The following is an 18,298-nucleotide window of genomic DNA, read 5'->3' as shown; positions in this document are numbered from 1 at the left end:
CATGGCGTTAATGAACATGGCGTTCTCTTTCAAAATCTCCTTTTCATTCTTGAACAAGTCATATTCTAATATCTAATGGGTATCTTCAAAAGTACTTTGTTGTGCTAAAGCTTTCGACTTCTTACATGAAAAAGCCATTTGGCTCCATTTGACTTGTGAATATTTTTCTTTTTAGCTCCCTAAATTTCTTTTGCACATTAATATTATAGAGAATACAGTATTTATTTGTTAACAAACTAAAAAAAAAGGCAAATAATGCATGTAATATAGTATTTATTTGCTATGAAAAGATTTATAAAAGGAATACGGAATTAAATGGAATCCTAAAATATTTAAAATTATTTAAAAAATATAAAAAATGTTCAATTTCAATACTACTTCAAGTTTCTGAACGAATTCTCTGGTGTCGTATAACATAATGCAAACAAACGAGGCATAAAGAAAATTACTACTTTTCAATTTTCCATTTAAATCTTTGTCCACGCCCAGCCTTTTCAAAGCATCCAACTTGCAAAATATACAAATTCTTATTTCATCTTGATATGTTGATTGAGAGCTTTGGCTATCATCTAAGATGTTTTACGTTCGGGTCTTTAGTATGTGATGTGTATATGAGTTTGCATTAGTTGATATACATGTCCCCAAAAAAAAAACAAATTCTTCTTAGCTTAGGTGGATCCTTCTCCACGCCCAACAAATCGGAAAATTATTGTGTGGTGTCCGAACGTAGAGGATCTTCTAGATTACTAAGTACGCACTGTGTATGTACTGCGTATTTGTAGATACTTAGCAAATACTAAGCAAATCATTAGTTGTGAATATTTGATGAGTATTTAATGAGTATTTTCTGTGTTTTTGGTGAGTTTTGGCTTAGTATTTAGCAAGTATTGTTGATTTACTAGTTATTTGGTACTTATTTACTGCATATCTACAAATACACAGTAATTCAGAAGATTCCCTACGTTCTAACTCCATACAGAATAATTTCCCCAACAAACCCAATGCCTTTGAACTGTTCAATAGATGATAGAAAGCATATTCTAAAGAAATTATACAAAATCAAACTGAGGAAATTTTCAATGCACTGCCTTTCTCCAAGCTAAAACATAAAATCTATAAAATTTTTCGGCCAGAATTTGTTTTTACTCGAACGGCCTTCCAAGTTGTGCATTGTCGCATACTATTTTGTTTGTTAATAAATATGAATTGCTTCATCAAGTCATCCATTGTAGGCTTCAATAAATAAGGTCAAATGAGAAGATGGCGATATATAAATAAATTTTCTTATTTTCGTTTGTAACTTTTTACCAATGAATTTTTGAATTAATTTAGTATTTTAAGTTTTAAAATTACGTACCTAGAATTAAATACTTGTACCTATAAGCATCTATGAATGATTATTAGATAACATATATTGTGTTATTTTCATGTATTTTTGGCATAGCAAATTATTGGTCATGTTGAGCTTTGTATATTATGAATTCATGCTCTATTTAGGACAATATATGTTGGGTTAATGTTTTATTTATTGGATCAAACTAAACTTTTATGTTATTAGGGGGCATGATAAGCATAGAAATGATGGTTAGTTTGGTGTTATATATAAGGCTGGTAATATGTCTGAATTGAATGGAAGGTATGGATATGATTGTATTTGAGTATTTATTTGTGTTGTTTAATCCCTTCCTTTATTCTTACAAATAAAAAGTCCCTATGAATATTATAACCTTTACTTTAACTCCGAAGAGCTCTTATGCTTATAACATAACTAATTTCATGCCCATATCCTCTCGTAATAATTTCTACAAATTCATATATGACATTACTAATCAATCTCAAGTCACATTCAACAATAACAGAAGCGTATCTAAAAGTGTCCTTCTCACAAATGAGAGTCAATCTAAAATTATAAGAAATAAAAACCGATAATTATTTTGCTCTACTTTGCATATCAAGAAGGCTTTTGATTATGTTAATAGAGACTTTCTATATAATAGGCTAGATTATAAGGGCTTCTTTCATCTCTTTTCACGTGAAATCATACATTTCAACATGTACTTCTCTAGTTGACTTAAGGGAGCTCTTGAAGGTAGGGCTGTCAATATTGGACCCGATCCAAAAACCCAACCCGAAAATTTTGAGTTATTGACCCGAAAACCCAGGATTGACCCGAAAAATATATTTACCCCGGCGTCCCGCCGTCCCCGCTGCCCAGCCTGCCCTTCCTTGCTGCCCCGGCTGCCCACAAGCCACGTGACAACGCGTCGAATCACGTCAGAACTCAGACCATTCGAGACTCGAGAGATCGAACCGCGCGTCGAATCGCGTCACCTGCGGCCTGCCCGAGGCCTCGAGTCAAGTCGCCGCCGGCCCGCCAGCGCAGCCTGCCCTGCGTCTGCGCGTCGAATTGCTTGCACTGAAGCAGGTCGGGTCGGGTTGCCCGAACCCGAAGTGGGTCGAGTTCGGGTCCAGAAAATTGACCGGTTTGTAAAAATGGGTCGGGTTAACTCGAACCCGAATAGTACCAGGTCAGTTTTGGGTTCGATCCGAACCCGACCCGAAACCGAAAATTGACACCCCTACTTGAAGGCTTACTTCCTTCTATTAATGATCTTAGACAATAATTGTAACACAACTGCTCCCTGATACCTCTTTTGTCTGCAACCGAAGAATTTACATGCAAATCTGCATCATCTTCGCATGATTTTTTCTGAATTGGTGATGAGTTATCAGACATTGCTGCCCTCTTTGAATTTTTTTTTTTTTATGCCACTTTGTTTCTTTTCATGTATTTTGAAGCTTTTATAATCGATTTGTCTAATCTTCTTATTTTGCCTATTGGAAGGCTTCCGTATATTAAACATTGCTCTTGTAAAATATTTAGGCAAATGGTCGAAGAAAAAAAAAATTAAAGGGTTGTACAGTAAAACGATGTTGCAGGCTTAAATCTAACAATAACCATTTTGCTGCAGTTGATACTCAGCACAAGCACTTGTGCCCTATTGATCTCCTACTTCAAATCCACCACAACCAATCCGGCTTCTTTTTCAGCGCCAGTTCTCGAATCCTGATCAATTGCTTGAGCCCTGAAGCCCTTTCCCTATACATCAAAGCCGTTGCTGTTGCAGTACATTTCCATGGAAGAAGCGTTAGGTATTTCTGCAAGAAGAACAAAGGTACCGAGTTGTACCTTTTATAAAATCACCCATTCAGGGCTGATGACTTTACAATAGGCGACTCGCCTATTGATCAAACGCAGCTACAAAATATTTCTTATTTTACACACTTACCTCGATCAATCTGAATTCAATCTTTTATAAATATTAGGCCATTTGTTATCACTTATTTTTCTTCAAACAAATGGCACTGCATATAATAGTCCTACGGGTTTATTATTTTGAAAAACAAAAACATTAAAATAAAAAAAAAAAACTTCCAACGGTCGACATTCTAACTACATTTCTACTCACAGCAAAATGACTACTGGTAATCTCACCATCACGTTCCTGTATCAAGAGAGAAATTAACTTCAAGATACAACTCACCTTGATCTTTTAACTTCCAACCAAAAAATCTTCAATTTGAAACTTAAATATATGATGTGCATAAATTTATCTTAATTGAATAAAATGCAAAAAAAAAAAAAACAAGGCGGTATACCATACCTCAATAGAGGTAAAAACAATGCTCTCCAATACATGAAATTATTCTATGCAGTCACCGGGGTTGTCCGTAGGCAAATCAGGACATACCACATCATTTTTTTGTTGTGTACTGCTATATACCAGATGACGTGACAAATCATGATTCGCCTAAAAAAAATCCGGTGACCACAGACTAATTTCTCCTCAGTGCTACCAGCAGCACCAGCACCCAATCTCTGTTTACTGTTTAGCATACCAAGTTGTGCTCATATTGCAGCATCAATAATGCTGGGTCAGCAGTTGAGAACGAGCGCGATGAGTAACAAGAAAGTACTAATTTTAAATATAAAAACAACCTTCTATTTATTTGATATTCTTAAAAATAAAACGAAAAAATATAAGAAATTTATCATATTTTTTTTATTTTACTATTAGCCTTTTCACTATTTAAATCCCAGATATTAACAAACAAAAAATACTAAATACTAAATCAAATTGACAATTTACCTAATAACAACATTGCAATCCAGTTCGTAGTTCAATTAATCTGCTAAACTAGAAATCCGAGTAAACTAAACCAGCTCCAAACAAGTAAATGAAACACAATAGAATACTACTATCACTGCAAAAAAATACAGTTACTCAAATATAAATATAGATATAAATATACATACAACTACGCATAACTGTATCTGTATTCTTCATTCATAGAGCTCCATAAAACTGAATTGAACCTAGTTCACTTAAACTAAGGCTTCGGATGGGACGGTTTTTTTATGATTTTTTAAAAATATTTTTTTAATACAAAATTAAAAATTTTTATTCGAAAACTACTTTAAAAAATAATAAAAAAATAACTGTCCCAAACGAAACCTAAATTTCAAATATAAACAAAGAATACACTAATCAAGAACTGATCTCCTGAACTCCTACGAGGGTAGGAGCGGCAGAGAATTTTTGAATAGAAATGGGAGAGGAGAGCATAAGCCCCATGCTGATCCCATCCCGTAGCCATTCAGAATACATAATTTGAAGAATTCATTGTTGCAGGCTGACAGCATGAAACGAGGACCCAAAGACAAATTACCCACTATGACACGATATTGCTGGAAATTAACTTAGGCCTTAAAACGAGAGTTGAGGAGCACAAATGTGAAAATTATTCTGTGCGGACGCCGAACGCGGTCCAGAGATTAATCAAAATGCGTCAGGTCATTACGGCTCGGTACTGCTAACATGACGCATTCTTGTTGGTCCCCGAACAATGAACTGCATTCGGCATCCGCACAGAATAATTTCTCGCACAAATGACACTACAAGAAAACAGATCATTAGCGACAAAAAGTTTAGAGACCAAAGTAAAATGGTCGCTAAAAGTATGTTTTAGCGACCAATGATGATAAATGAGGGCACTTGCCCCCACAACTCCACTCTTTATTAAAAAATATTTAAAATAATTATACTAAACTTTTTTTTATCAAACATTTATTATTGATGTCTCAAAATTTATAGTATGCCTTCTAAGAAAATGATTTGTCCCCTCTTCATATGAATGATAAAATATGAAAAAAAAAAAAAAAAACTTTTTCCATGCATTCGGCAGCTTATCAAAAAGTGGCATTCCACAAAATAAAAAAGAATGCGTCACTTAAGTCATAATATCTCAATAACACTGGGGCTTCAGGGCTTCATTTCGGACGGTTTTTTTATTGCTTCTTAAAACAACTTTTTAGTACAAAAATTAACACTTCAAGAAGCAATAAGAAAGCCGTCCCAAATGAACCCTGAACACTACAGATATAAGCTAATCAGCAATCTAGTGAAAATGAAAAGATTAATATCAGGAAAAAAATAAAGTTACAATACCTTGCTCAAGATTTAGTGAAGATGAGTATTAAACCTATTAAATTTACTTTAAGATGAGTATAATATATAAATAATAGATCAAAATTTATAACATTCTCATCTCAAATTAAATCTAATAATTTTAAATTTTAGTCTAAATTTGATATCCTCATCTAATGTTTTCCTTAATATCCTAAAAAGCTTGCCCTGCTGCAACTCTTTGAGCACCATCTACAATGAAATCTCCCCAAGCCATTGAAATTTACAACGTGATTTACGATTTAGATGCAATCTTTCTTATGGTGTTTGACAAAATCATGCTTACCCAACCCTCTGGCTAAGGAAAATAAATGATTCGAAGGCATACCTTTACTAGTTTTAGGTCCAGATAGGCCCTTGGAACCAGCACCATGGCTTCAAGTTTCTGAAGAAAACCAACTGCCTGACTCATCTGTCTTTACTCGATTTCTGAGAAGAGCTGACTTAGCTAAACAAGCACAAATACCTGTTCTCCACCCAAATACCAAACCATAAAAGAGAAATCAGATTTTCTTAGTCAGAGCTCCAGATTTTGCAAATTTTGAAAAATACATGCGGCTTCTTATCAACACTAAACCTTGCACATTCCATGTTGCAGTAGCCACAAAACCCAGCTATAAATTGGTATTGCACACCCTCAAAATGGAGGTCCAACTATTAGCTAATATGGCACATTTTCATTTTCTATCAATAGTTCCCATAAACAGTTAAAGAAAGGTGAGTGAAGGTTCTCTATTACAGAGGATAACCAGACCTTCTAAAATCTCTGGTGAAGAAAGGGTGGCAGAGAGCTTCCTGAGCTTTCAGACGCTCAGCAGGATCAAAACGGAGAAGCCCTTGCAGAAGATCAATTAGATCACCAGCAGAATGATCAACATGTTGCATTATAAGGTTCTGCAATGCAGATTGTTAGGGCTTAAATTTACCTGTTTATCATATAAACAAGGAAAGTATATGGATAGAACAAGCTACCTGAAGACGTGGTAATTTTCCAACTGCCCTCATGCTTTCCCTAGATGTTGCCCCTTCAGGCCAATCCAGTCGTAAGCCTCGCTTAAAATATTTTTCGGCGTGTCTACTATACAGAAACAGAGTTAAAAAAAAAAATGCATTCAACTCTTTATATATAGCAATCAAATAAAAGAAGATAAAAAACTGAAACTCAGGCTCCATTTTTGGGACTGCTTTTTAACTGCCTCTTAAAACTGTTTCTAATAAAAAATTAAATTTTTTGTACTCAAAAACCGCTTTAAGAAGCAGTACGAAAGCCGTTCCATACGAAGCCTCAATCTTCAACTCACTCTGCTTTCCTAATCATATGAATGGGCAGCGGGCCTAACACCCTCTCCATCATTGCAAGATGTTCCAAGTTTTCATGAGTTTGAAAAAGTGCCTCTCCCTACCATTTTAAAGAAAAAAAAATTCAGGAAGGATGATGACTATACTGCTCCATGTAGCACACGCAAATTCAGCAAAAAAAAAACTGCCATGACTGAGTTAATGGCTAAGATAATTCTGTTAAATAATGCCTATAGAAATCATAAACTCTGTTCTTCCATGAAATAAATGTTGAAAGATGGCATAGGTCGAGCATCCAAATTAGGACCAACAGTGTAGTTATGAAGCACGTATAATAACACAAAAATTGGAGCTTTACTTTATTGAAGCTTTTATTTAAATTTAGATAAAAATAGTCTTACATCTAACAATACTTGAGAGTCAATAAAAAGATGTTTTGAGACACATAAAAAAACAATTTTTGATTAAATAAATTTTCTTTCTAATTTTTAACCTTTCTATTAAATGAATAATTCCTTCGAGAATGATATAGTATAACTATCTATTTTCAAGGGAAATCAACTCCTCGTACCCGCGTAAGACCTTATTTTTCTTATTTTGGTACTTTCATTTCTTATTCTAATTTCAACTTTACTAGTATTCTTGTTTTTGTTCAAATTTGGCACAATTAAATTTTATTTATGAGAATAAAATTACAATTGATCATTTGATTTTATGTGGTTTAAGATTTCTGTTAAAATTTTCAAGCTTATCTGATCATTTCATTATCAATTGGGTTATATTTTTTGTATTGATTGTTTAGATTTAAAGAAAGAAAATTAATGAATTTTTGCAATCTATGTAAATCTTCAAATTCCCTTTGCATCAATGGGGCAACCAGAAGGAAGAATGCCAAAGCAAAAGCCATTGGTATTTCATTATCAACTTTAACAGAATGAATTATAGAATTTGGACCTTATTTATAGAAATTATGGTTGTTAAAAAATTACAAAACTATCAATAAAAAATATTTAAATATTAAACAAATCCTAAATGGCAAACTTAAACATACTAATAAGTAGCTTAAATACAAACAAGGGCAATTGCATAATACTGTAAATACAAACTCATGACTTTGGACTAAGGAAAACTTGCATTGTATCAATTAATTGTTATTGAGGAAAAGAAAAAGAATAAATGTCGAGGATTTTGGAGAAAGTTTGTCTTCAAATTGTCAAAGAATCTAATTTAGAGAATGAATGAATAGATAAAATACAAACGGGGGACATGATTAGACAGAGAACACCTCAAAGAAGGGGAAGCACCCAACACCAAAGATTAGGAAGGTTGGTGTCAATTAATGCACTTGAACCTGGACTTGCGATGGAGAGAGAAAAGCTCCCAACCACTCGGCCATGATGCTAACTGCTTAGGTTGGGTTTTCTAAGAAATTGCACACTTAACCAATATGAGAATTATCAAGAATTCATACCTATTTAAGTACACTAATTAAAAAAAAATCATTGTCATTATGTAATCAAATTCAATTGAGTTAAATAACCTGACATGGTTTATTGTGGGCCTCAATTGATGAGAAGAAGAAGAAGCCTTTATCCCACTATGCGGGGTCAGCTACATGAATCATTTTTCTTCATTGTGTCATGCTAAAGTTCAAATTCACATCTAAATCTAATAAAGAAAGGTCATTTCTAATATTTTCTAACCAAATCTTTTTAGGTTTACTTCTATCATTCTTAACATAAGTCAAATCTAATACATCTACTTTCCTAACCGGGTCATCAGAAGGCCGTTGTTTTATGTGAACAAACCATCTAAGCGGCTCTTTCTAATCTTATCTTCCATTGGAGTTACTCCAACCTTTTCACGTATACACTCATTTCGTATCCCGCCTTTAAGAGTAAAGCCACTCATCCACCTGAGCATCCTCATCTCCACAACACTTAACTTAATATTATGCTTCTCTTTTAATGTCCAACATTCTATACCATAAAGCATTGCAGGTCTCACAACAATCTTATAGAATTTTCACTTAAGTTTGAGATGGACTTTTCTATCACATAACAAGCCTGATGCATTCCTCCACTTCAACCATCCAACTTGAATTCTACTAATAATATCACTATCTATTTCACCATCACTCTAAACAATAGAACCAAGATATCTAGAATGTGTGCTCTTATTAATGACTTAATCGCCCAAAGTCACAATCCCCCCACTTGATCTATTATTACTAAAATTACACTCCATATATTTAGTTTTAGATCTACTCAAATGAAAGTCTTTAGACTCTTAAGGTTGACCTCCATAATTCAAGTTTATCATCAACTCCCTCTCAAGTCTTATTAACAAGAAGAATACCATCAACAAAAAGCATACACCGGGGTACAACCTCTTGCAAATGTCTAGTGAGAACACCCATAACTAAAGCAAAATGATATGGGCTTAAGGCTGATCCAACTGAAATAGAAAAAGACTTGGTCAAACCACCTTGTGTTTGAACACAAGTAACAACTCTTGCATACATATCCTTAATGAATATAAGCATTATTAATCCTTTCTTATGTAGAACTCTCCATAGCACTTATCTTGGAACTTTATCATATGCTTGCTCTAAATCAATAAAAATCATATGTAGATCCTCATTCTCTCTATACTTAACCATCAAACCTCTCAATAAATGTATAGCTTCCATAGTAGACCTACCTAGCATGAATCCAAATTGTTTTTGAGAAACATTAGTTTCACGCCGCAACCTATGCTCCATAACTCTCTCCCATATTTTTAAAGTATGACATATTAACTTAATTCTTCTATAATACGCACAATCTTGTGCATCACCTTTATTATTAAAAATATGAATCATCACACTCATTCTCCACTCATCTGGCATCTTTTTAGTCTTAAAAATAATATTAATAGGTTTAGTAAGCCAAGAAATTCCTCAATCTCCTAAGCATTTCCACACCTCTATTGGAATATCATCAGGTTCAACAGCTTTTTCACACTTCATTTTCTTTAAAACCTCTTTAACTTTGATTTTACTTATATGCCAATAAAAACAAAAAAAATTATTTTCATTTAAGGTCCTAAGGTTACTAAAGTCAATTCCATTCTCATAATCTTCATTAAAAGGTTTTGCAAAATATCTCATCCAACTTTGTTGAATATTTTTTTCTAATAAAAGCATGTTTTGATCTTCATCCTTAATATACTACACTTAAACTAAATCCTTACTACTCCCATCTCTTTGTGGGCCTCAATTGATGAATAATGAAATTTTAAGTGTGGAACTAAATCAGCATGCTTATTCGGATTTACAGATAAAATAAGTTGCTCAATTTAAGCACAACCTAAAATCATATTCAAGTCATATGTTAATTTATAATAGCCCTAGGCAAATTTTGTTCCTATTCATGCTTAGTCTTTGAAATGGATTGATCTAGGGAAAAATTTGACTTAATTCAAATTAATAGATTCATGCAACTGAGTTGGTCAACATATTCACACTTAGTTAAATTCAACCAAGTTCACCAAAACCATTTTGTAGGCCACACATCATGAATAGGGTTGCCCTTCAACCAAATGGGCCATTTAGATTGCCTTCAAAATATGCGAGCTTTCACTTGAGACTTGATTCGAGTTAGGCTTAAACAATTATTTATGTTTTGCATTGTCGAGTTGAATTCATAGTCTTTGATGCTTATCAAATTAATTTGGCTTTAATCGCGCACAAGGGTATCATGTTGACATCAAAATGGTTATGATCAAGTTCCCTAACTTTAGGTTGGGTTCAAATGAAGGTTGTAGCCACTCGCCAAGGGAACTTTTAGGTCAATCAAAATGGTACAAATTATGGGTTAACCAAGAAAGTTTCACTTGAGTGAGAGCCACCCCTAGACTTAAAACTATTTAAAGAACATTTAGAATATGGTTATTGGGCTTGGCCCATATCATAAGTGATTTACTCATATTAAGTGTGAAAGAGTCTAGCTCACTAGAGTTTGGAGGCATCAGACTAGTCACACTACTGTAAATGGCCCATCCTGCAACTAATTTATTTGCAACCAGTCCAACTAATTCAACTTTATGAACTCCCATAACTCTTGCACATCCTGAACATGTCTCAAACTTTTCCCCTATGAAGAAATTTAAGCCAAAACTATAAAATTTTATCAAGATATAAGCAACCCAAGGCATTGCAAAATGAACTTAAAGTATTCTCTTTATCAACTCACAATAAACCTTCTTACTAAGCTCTTCAATTCCGCCTACCGCCTAGCATGATAAAAAAAGAGAGATACCTAATTTTATTAATAAATATTATTAGACAAAAGGAAATGAAGAATAAACCACAAAGCTCCAATTTCAAAGCAAGCCGACAATGGGTTCTCCCTACCTTTCTATAAACATAAAGTCTCCTATATATAATCAAATAAAAAAACAGTGTCGAGCTTATATTTAAAATCAAACTAGAAATGGATCCTGTTAGACCGGTCCGGCCGGACCAGCCCAGGCAAATAGAGGTGGAGGTTCCACCTCTCACGCAGAGACCGAGCAAACCGCAAACCTCCACCGGGCTGATTTAGGAAGGATTTTTGAGAAAGTTTAGGAGGGAATTTGAATGTAGGGACTGTTTAGGGATTTCCTTTTGATTTATATGCATTAAATATTTTTTTTTTCTAGGATTAGGGCATCTTGAATATGGTGGATTTTGGGATCTCTTAGGTTTCGGTTTTGGGCTCTAGATTAGTCTAGAGATTGGGAGAGATCGATCCTCCTCTCGAATATAGGATGACTTGTATCTTGTTGTTTTCTTCAGATCTATTTGTTTATTGCAATAAAATTATTGTTTTTCTAGTTTTCTTTTTAAGTTTGGAAGAGTATCTCGTTGATTTTTTGAAATTGATAGGATTTACTTGAAATCTTCAAGTGTTTCCTATCAGATCCCTCCTTCCACATCTATCTAGAGGTACATTTCCAAACTCCAAGCAAAGGCAAAAGCAAGCAACAAAAATCTTTTTAAACAATATGAATGAGATATATTTTACAGATTTCATGAAGTGAAAATTTGCATAGGAATTTATAATCAATAAAAAAATGTTTCGAAGTCTTGATGCTCATGGAAAATTCTATAAGATGGTGGTGACACCTGCAATACTTTATGGCACAGAATGTTGGCCATTAAAAGAGAGGCATACAATTAAGTGTAGCATAATGAAGATGCTTAGGTGGATGAGTGGCTTTACTCAGAGAGACAATGTGAAACGAGCATATACGTGAAAAAGGTTGGAATAGCTCCAATGACAGATAAGACTAGAGAGAGTCACCTTAGATGGTTTGGTCACATAAAATTTCGGCCTTCTGATTACCCAATTAGGAGAATAGATGTATTAGATTTGAATTATGTTAAGAGAGGTAGAGATAGACCTAACATGAATTGGTTAGAAAATATTATAAATTACCTTTTTTATTAATTTAAATGAGAATTTGACTCATAACAGGACGCAATAGAGAAAAAAGATTCATGTAGCTAACTCCATATAGTGGGAAAAAGGCTTGATGTTGTTGTAGTAGTCTTGACAATAAGGGAAACATTAGAAAGGAATATTTCAGGTGAAAATCGAACAAACAAAAAAGGTCTGGACTCTAAATTCAACTTTGGAAGTTCATCATAGTAAGCCAAACTTTAGATGCAATATTTAACATTGAAGACTTGAGCAAGTAACCGCAACACTTGACTGCTGAAAGAAAAGAGGATATCCATATGAGATGAAACAAAGTAAAAACAGAGAATAACAGATCTCCATATGCATTCAATTTCTTTATACAACGTCGCAAGAGAAATTGTTGCTAACAGAACTTCCATGCCAAATATTGCTTGAGTGGGAAGAATACAGAGAAATATTAGAAAAGATAAACAATGACTTGGGATTTTAGAAATTACCTTTTACTAAGGGAAAACCTTAAAGAGCAGTGAAATATTAGAAAAGATAAACAATGACTTCGGATTGTAGAAATTACCTTTTACTAAAGGAAAACCTTAAAGAGCAGTGAAATCTTAGAAAAGATAACCACCATTCAACTAACTAATCTTTTGAAAAATTGAAACAAGATTTTCCACAAAACTGGCAGCTAATTTTGAAGTTCAGATAGGAAAATCATTATCAAAAGTTCAAGCATTAAATCAATTATCTCAAGAGATTATGGAAGAGAAAAGAAAATCATTTATAGTGATCTACTATAATGCACTCCAGTAGGTTACTCCTAAAAAAGGGAATAAAATAAGACAACAGTGAAATATCAAAAAACCTTGTTCTTAGAGCATTCTGCTCTAGTTCGCCAAATAAATAAAATAAAATGGATCTTAATTGCTGTCACGGCATATGCAACAATGGCATGCCAAGGTCCCCCTAGTTATGTCCTCACTGTCATCAACCTTAACCCAACCAGTCCCCCCCCCCCCCCCCCCCCCCCCCCCCCATTATCAGCTAAATCCTGTAGATTGTTGCATGAGGGCATGAGGTGTCAAACCTCCTCAACCAAACCTTTTACATAACTTCTAACAATGCAACAAATAATTTATCACTTAGCCATCATAATCCTTCAACGTTAATTTTATCTACCCATCTTATTAGTTCATTTTCTACATTTTGATTTACAAGTCCAAACCGCCGAAGCCTTTTTTCACATTACTTCTGTTCAATAGATGCTACTCCTAACATCCCTCCTATATAATCACTTTGCAATCTATCCTTCTTAAATATTCCATAATCTAATTCAACATTCTCATTTGTTTCACACTCAACTAGTGACTATAGACAAACTATTAGTCATCAATCTTTGATAGAATAAGCATACATTAAAAACTATAGCATAATCATAAATGAAAATCAGGTTTCCTGGCAGAGCCTTTCAATATATCATCCAAAATATAACTCATCTAAATTTTACACGATCAAAATTGAACACTTTGATTTCCAAAGTTTGAGCCCATATATATACAGATTATCAAAAAATATAATTCAAAACTTTTCTTCTGGAAGGATGTGCAAGAGTGTCTACCAACTAACAAAATTTCCACCACTGAGAACTTTACAAAAGGCATCCATATTAATCAGAGAAATGCCATGATAATTTTTTTTTTTTCAAACTTCATTTAAAAGCTAATTACAAAACAACATTTATTAGTAGCTCAAAGGACATTGCAACGATAAACAATCAAAATATTGTGCAAAAGTCAAACAAGAAGATAAGTATTCATGACGAGCAATCAAAGAGCAATAGCAGCAGTGGTAAATTTACCGAGCAAAGCTCAACCAAGATACAGCCAACACTCCATAAATCACAAGGAGAGTTCCAACCCAGTCCTTTAGGAGAAAGAGAAAAAATAATAAGAAAATTGGACATCATGGTAGATCAGATAAAATGAACCGCGTAAAAGATCTAACTCGCCTAGAATAACTTCAGGTGCACGGTAGTGACGTGTTGACACCACATAATTATGATCTTGATGTTCAAATGATGTACTCCCAAAGTCAATGAGCTTAATGGCACTAGATTTTGGTATGTTCTTGAAATATGCACCATCCTTAGAGTATCTCGACGATGTTTGAATCTACAACAAGGAAAAAGTAAAAAAAAAATTAAGAACTAAAAAATCAGAGTAATTGCATTTAATGGATGTATTTCAATACTTTATTATCATTATAGAAAATTTCAAATTTCACAAACAAATAATAAAGACAATATACCCTACTTACAAGATGTTACCTTATAATCAGGCACCCTAATGTACTCGGATGAAACAAGAAGGATGTTCTCAGGCTTTAGATCAGTGTGAATAAGCCGCATGTCATGCATAACTAAATAAGAAAAGTACAAATTACATTATCTACTCAAGAAGATCATGAGAAGGACTAGATCTTTAACAAAATGCCTTAAGAAATGAAGAATATACTAAAGGATAATTCCTATCCACCCACATGCCACAGAATCCAAAAGCTGTCTGCCAAGCTCCCGAACTAGGTCAATCTGGAATGAACGATAACTATTTTTCCGAAGAAAATCATATAAGCTTGGACCAAGCTTCTCAAAAACCTGCAAAATCAAATAAAAAGCACATTTATGTTATAAATCTGAACAGTCAAGCCAAGAATTTGATATATAAATTAGTACATATTTACTTACAATACATATATGATTACGATAATCAAACCAATCCTGTATTCTTACACAACTGCAGAAAATAACCCAAAATACAAATTCATCTTAATATTCTTAAATACAAGGCTGCGTGCACGTAGAGTAGACAAAGAACCCTACCGAGAGCCACCAAGATCATGTTTTGCAAGCCTCTGAAGAACATCAATCTCTATCATGGCAGCCTCACGGTATTTCGAAATTGAACGTACAATTTTAATTGCCACGGGTTCCATCCTTTCCAAGTCCCAACATTCTAGTACTCGTCCAAAGGTACCTGAAAAAGTACAGCACAAGGAAGAAAAAGAGGATAACAGATATGCCAAGGTATGAAATAAAAAGAAAATAAAAAATGAACTTCTCAAACAAATCAAACATTTCCCTCCTATAAGCTTTAAATTATCATTCCAGTTTGAGTCAAATAATAGAAATAACAGAAAAGAATTTGTCTTCATGGTTTAATCATGCAAGCATGCAACTAATTTTAAATAGCAAGGCAAAGAAATGTTGACCACACAAAAGAAATTTAAACAGGTTCATAGAGAACTGACCTTCTCCCATTTTGCTGAGTATTCTATCTGGCAATGAAATTAAATGAAAGAAATCAGTCTAATAATTCATAGAAGGTCAAGAAAAATAAAACGATAAGAGGCAAAAAGGCAGAAAATTAGAACAGGAGGAGAATAATCACAGCAGAAGACAGTAGTGAAGCAAGAAAAATAAAACGATAAGAAGCAAAAAGGCAGAAAATTAGAACAGAAGGAGAATAATCACAGTAGTGAAGCTAAATTGCTGATAGTTAGTTTGTCGCACAAGACAAAGAACATAGATACATGCGGACATGGATACGCATCTGATACGGCACCAATAAGTGGCGAATACGGCAAAGACGTATCCAATTAAAATACTATTTAATTTCAAAAGGATATGCGTGTCCCGTTGAAAAGCGAAAAAAATTCAAAAAAAAAAATGATACTCGAATTTACTTCGCTGCTGTGAGTGTTTCTCATTTCCGAACCCGCGAGACGAGGCGTTAGGGATTCTTCCTTTCTACGATCGCAAGCGTGCATCTAGGTTTCTTCTTCTTCTTCTTCATTTCGTCGAAGGATAGGAGAGGAGAGCCGACCGACACAGAGCAGGCGAGACGAGGGTGTATGCAAGATGAGGAGAGGCAATACGCGAGATGAGGGTGTATGCGAGACAAGGAGACGCGAGACGAGCATTCGTTTACGTGAGACAAGGCCAGACGACCGCAAGCTTCGTTTCCATCGTCAATTACGCGAGACGAGGCCACACGAAGGTTCAAATCTATTGTGTTTTAAACAACAAATGGCTTTGATAGTTTTTATATCTCTAACCATCTTTATTCTCATAGCATAGTTTAAAATTTTACCAATTTGTGCACGAAGTTATCACTTATTGCACATGGAAGTAGAGCTGTCAATTTTAACATTGGTTTTTTCTATCCTCTTTTTTTGTTTGATACGTAGAGCATGTCAAATATATATATATATATATATATATATATATATATAATTTTTTAATTTTTTTTTTTATGATTTTTTGCTAATTTACTTGAGCAAAATTAGGTTTTGTTCTCTAAAATTTTTCATTATAATTTCAAGCCCTAACTTCTGAACTTCTAATGATGTTGCTTTCATTTTTTTTTTGTCATTTCAAATATTACGTTTTGATTGTTTTCTTAATTTTTATGTATGCTTTATAAATTATAATGTCGTGTCGCGTCGTACCTGTATCCTACATTTTTAAGAATTGACGTGTCCCGTATCCGTATCAGTGCAACATAGCTCAAAACTTTGAAAGTCCAATATACAAGTACAACTCTGTTTCATTTATCCCCATGGCCAAACTTTAAATTAAAATGACATCATAATGAAATAGCATTGGTTCAGAAAATAAGGTCTAAGAAAGATGAAGATGGGACAAGATATTACATCTCGGTGTTAGATTCTCGCCAACTCCAAACACGTAATGACCATCCTTATCATCAGCTCTCCAGGGAGGAGATACATGACGAGGTAATTCGCTGTAGTAGTAGGATGATAATGCATAGTTTAGACCATAGCCATTCACATATTCCTGTCCACAGTACAGAGAAGACTGTGCCTGCATACACAGAAACTACTTAGAGTTCATTGACTTCACCATTTTTTATAGAAACTGTATGACTGGTTAAAGGAAATTTACAGAGATACTTCATGCAATTTACACTCCAACAAGTGCCTAAGACATGATTATTTATTTATTTTGATTTTTACTTTGATAAAGTTTGAAAAAGAAATGAATTGAAAAACAATCTGGTGCAAATTTGATGAAGCGCAAATACCAGTAAAGAAAGAAAACAAAATAAATAACGGTTCTAGCTTTTTCTTTGCGCCCAATTCACAGCAAATGAATAGGACATTTTGAACAAATCTAACAAAGAACAGATTTTAAAAATTTGTCCGACATGACAATATATTGCAAAAATCAACATCGAAAACCAGCCAGACTAAATAAAAAAAACATTAAAAATAGCCAAAAATACTTCATTAACATGTTCAAAGAAATATGCTCATTTCAAATTTCCCAATATACACGTTATCTAGAAGTATATCAAGAGATATTCAGAGTAATAGAGAATAAAATAGGAATGGTCAGATAGCTGCACGTTTCTTTTTCATGAAAAGCTATAACTTTGTCCAAATGAAAAGTTAAAATCGAGATCTAGGGCAAAACCGAGGAAATTTCATAAAAGACCTAAACAAAGAAATACAGCGCCAGAGCCGATAACAAATTGGGGATTTTATGATCCAGCATAACTTTTCGAGAAACTACGAACTTCCAATGAGCCTGACTACGAAAATAAGCAAATCCGAGATCCGGGCAGCCAAAAAAAGGACAAGGGGAACAAAATAAGGGAACAAATTAAAAAACAAACCAGAAATTCGAGCCAAATCAGAGAGAGAGAGAGAGAGAGAGAGAGAGAGGATTCGACCATGGGAGGTAGAAGAGGAGGCATATCCCAAGTCAACCTCGGTCTCTTCCTAGGCCGTTTCTCCATGGCCTCATGCGGGTACTCTGCCGCAGACTGTGTCTCCATGGCTGATCACAATCTAATGAGAATCCAGTTAACAGATCGGTAATAATCCCTGAGTAGGGGTGTATCAGAGAGAGAGAGAGAGAGAGAGAGAGAGAGAGAGAGAGAGGAGGGAGGAGGTAAAGGGTGACGAGCAAACGCCAGAAAAATGAAGATATTTTCTTCCTGCGCA

The 18,298-nt window shown here is 34.2% G+C and overlaps 1 protein-coding gene across 5 annotated transcripts; it reads right to left on the bottom strand.

Moving 5' to 3' along the window:
- Positions 1 to 2,854: 2,854 nt before the first annotated feature.
- LOC110104443 (serine/threonine-protein kinase AFC1) lies at positions 2,855 to 18,228 on the bottom strand. 5 transcript variants are annotated; one of them, XR_003701341.1, is made up of 14 exons: positions 18,025 to 18,228; positions 16,982 to 17,153; positions 15,578 to 15,604; positions 15,150 to 15,303; positions 15,015 to 15,063; positions 14,810 to 14,924; positions 14,598 to 14,689; positions 14,280 to 14,442; positions 14,130 to 14,194; positions 6,830 to 6,927; positions 6,501 to 6,606; positions 6,283 to 6,422; positions 5,857 to 5,994; positions 2,855 to 3,506 (listed from the first exon to the last, which is right to left on the bottom strand). XR_003701341.1 is itself a non-coding variant. In XM_020833554.2 (13 exons), exons 1-13 carry the CDS (start codon positions 18,127 to 18,129, stop codon positions 5,973 to 5,975), a joined length of 1,305 nt encoding a protein of 434 aa, XP_020689213.1. In that variant the 5' UTR covers positions 18,130 to 18,228; the 3' UTR covers positions 4,237 to 5,972. The 5 variants fall into 5 exon arrangements, 2 of the variants coding, with proteins under 2 accessions (XP_020689213.1, XP_020689212.1); XR_002304048.2 differs by lacking the exon at positions 2,855 to 3,506 and adding an exon at positions 4,213 to 4,957; XR_002304049.2 differs by lacking the exon at positions 2,855 to 3,506 and having other exon boundaries at positions 4,237 to 5,994; positions 6,106 to 6,422.
- Positions 18,229 to 18,298: the final 70 nt, after the last annotated feature.

Source organism: Dendrobium catenatum, unplaced genomic scaffold (genome assembly GCF_001605985.2).
Source record: "Dendrobium catenatum unplaced genomic scaffold, ASM160598v2 fragScaff_scaffold_80, whole genome shotgun sequence".
NCBI classification, from domain to species: Eukaryota; Viridiplantae; Streptophyta; class Magnoliopsida; order Asparagales; family Orchidaceae; genus Dendrobium; species Dendrobium catenatum.
This window is presented reverse-complemented; position numbering and strand designations above follow the sequence as displayed.

Bases quoted from the DNA above. Each gene is read 5' to 3' on its own strand.
- LOC110104443 (XM_020833553.2), bottom strand. From the start codon at position 18,129: ATGGAGACACAGTCTGCGGCAGAGTACCCGCATGAGGCCATGGAGAAA. The intron at 15,064-15,149 runs GTAGGGTTCTTT...TATTTTCTGCAG, and splicing joins CATGATCTTGGTGGCTCTCG to TTGTGTAAGAATACAGGATT. The intron at 5,995-6,282 runs GTCTGGTTATCC...GGTGGAGAACAG, and splicing joins TTCACCAGAGATTTTAGAAG to GTATTTGTGCTTGTTTAGCT.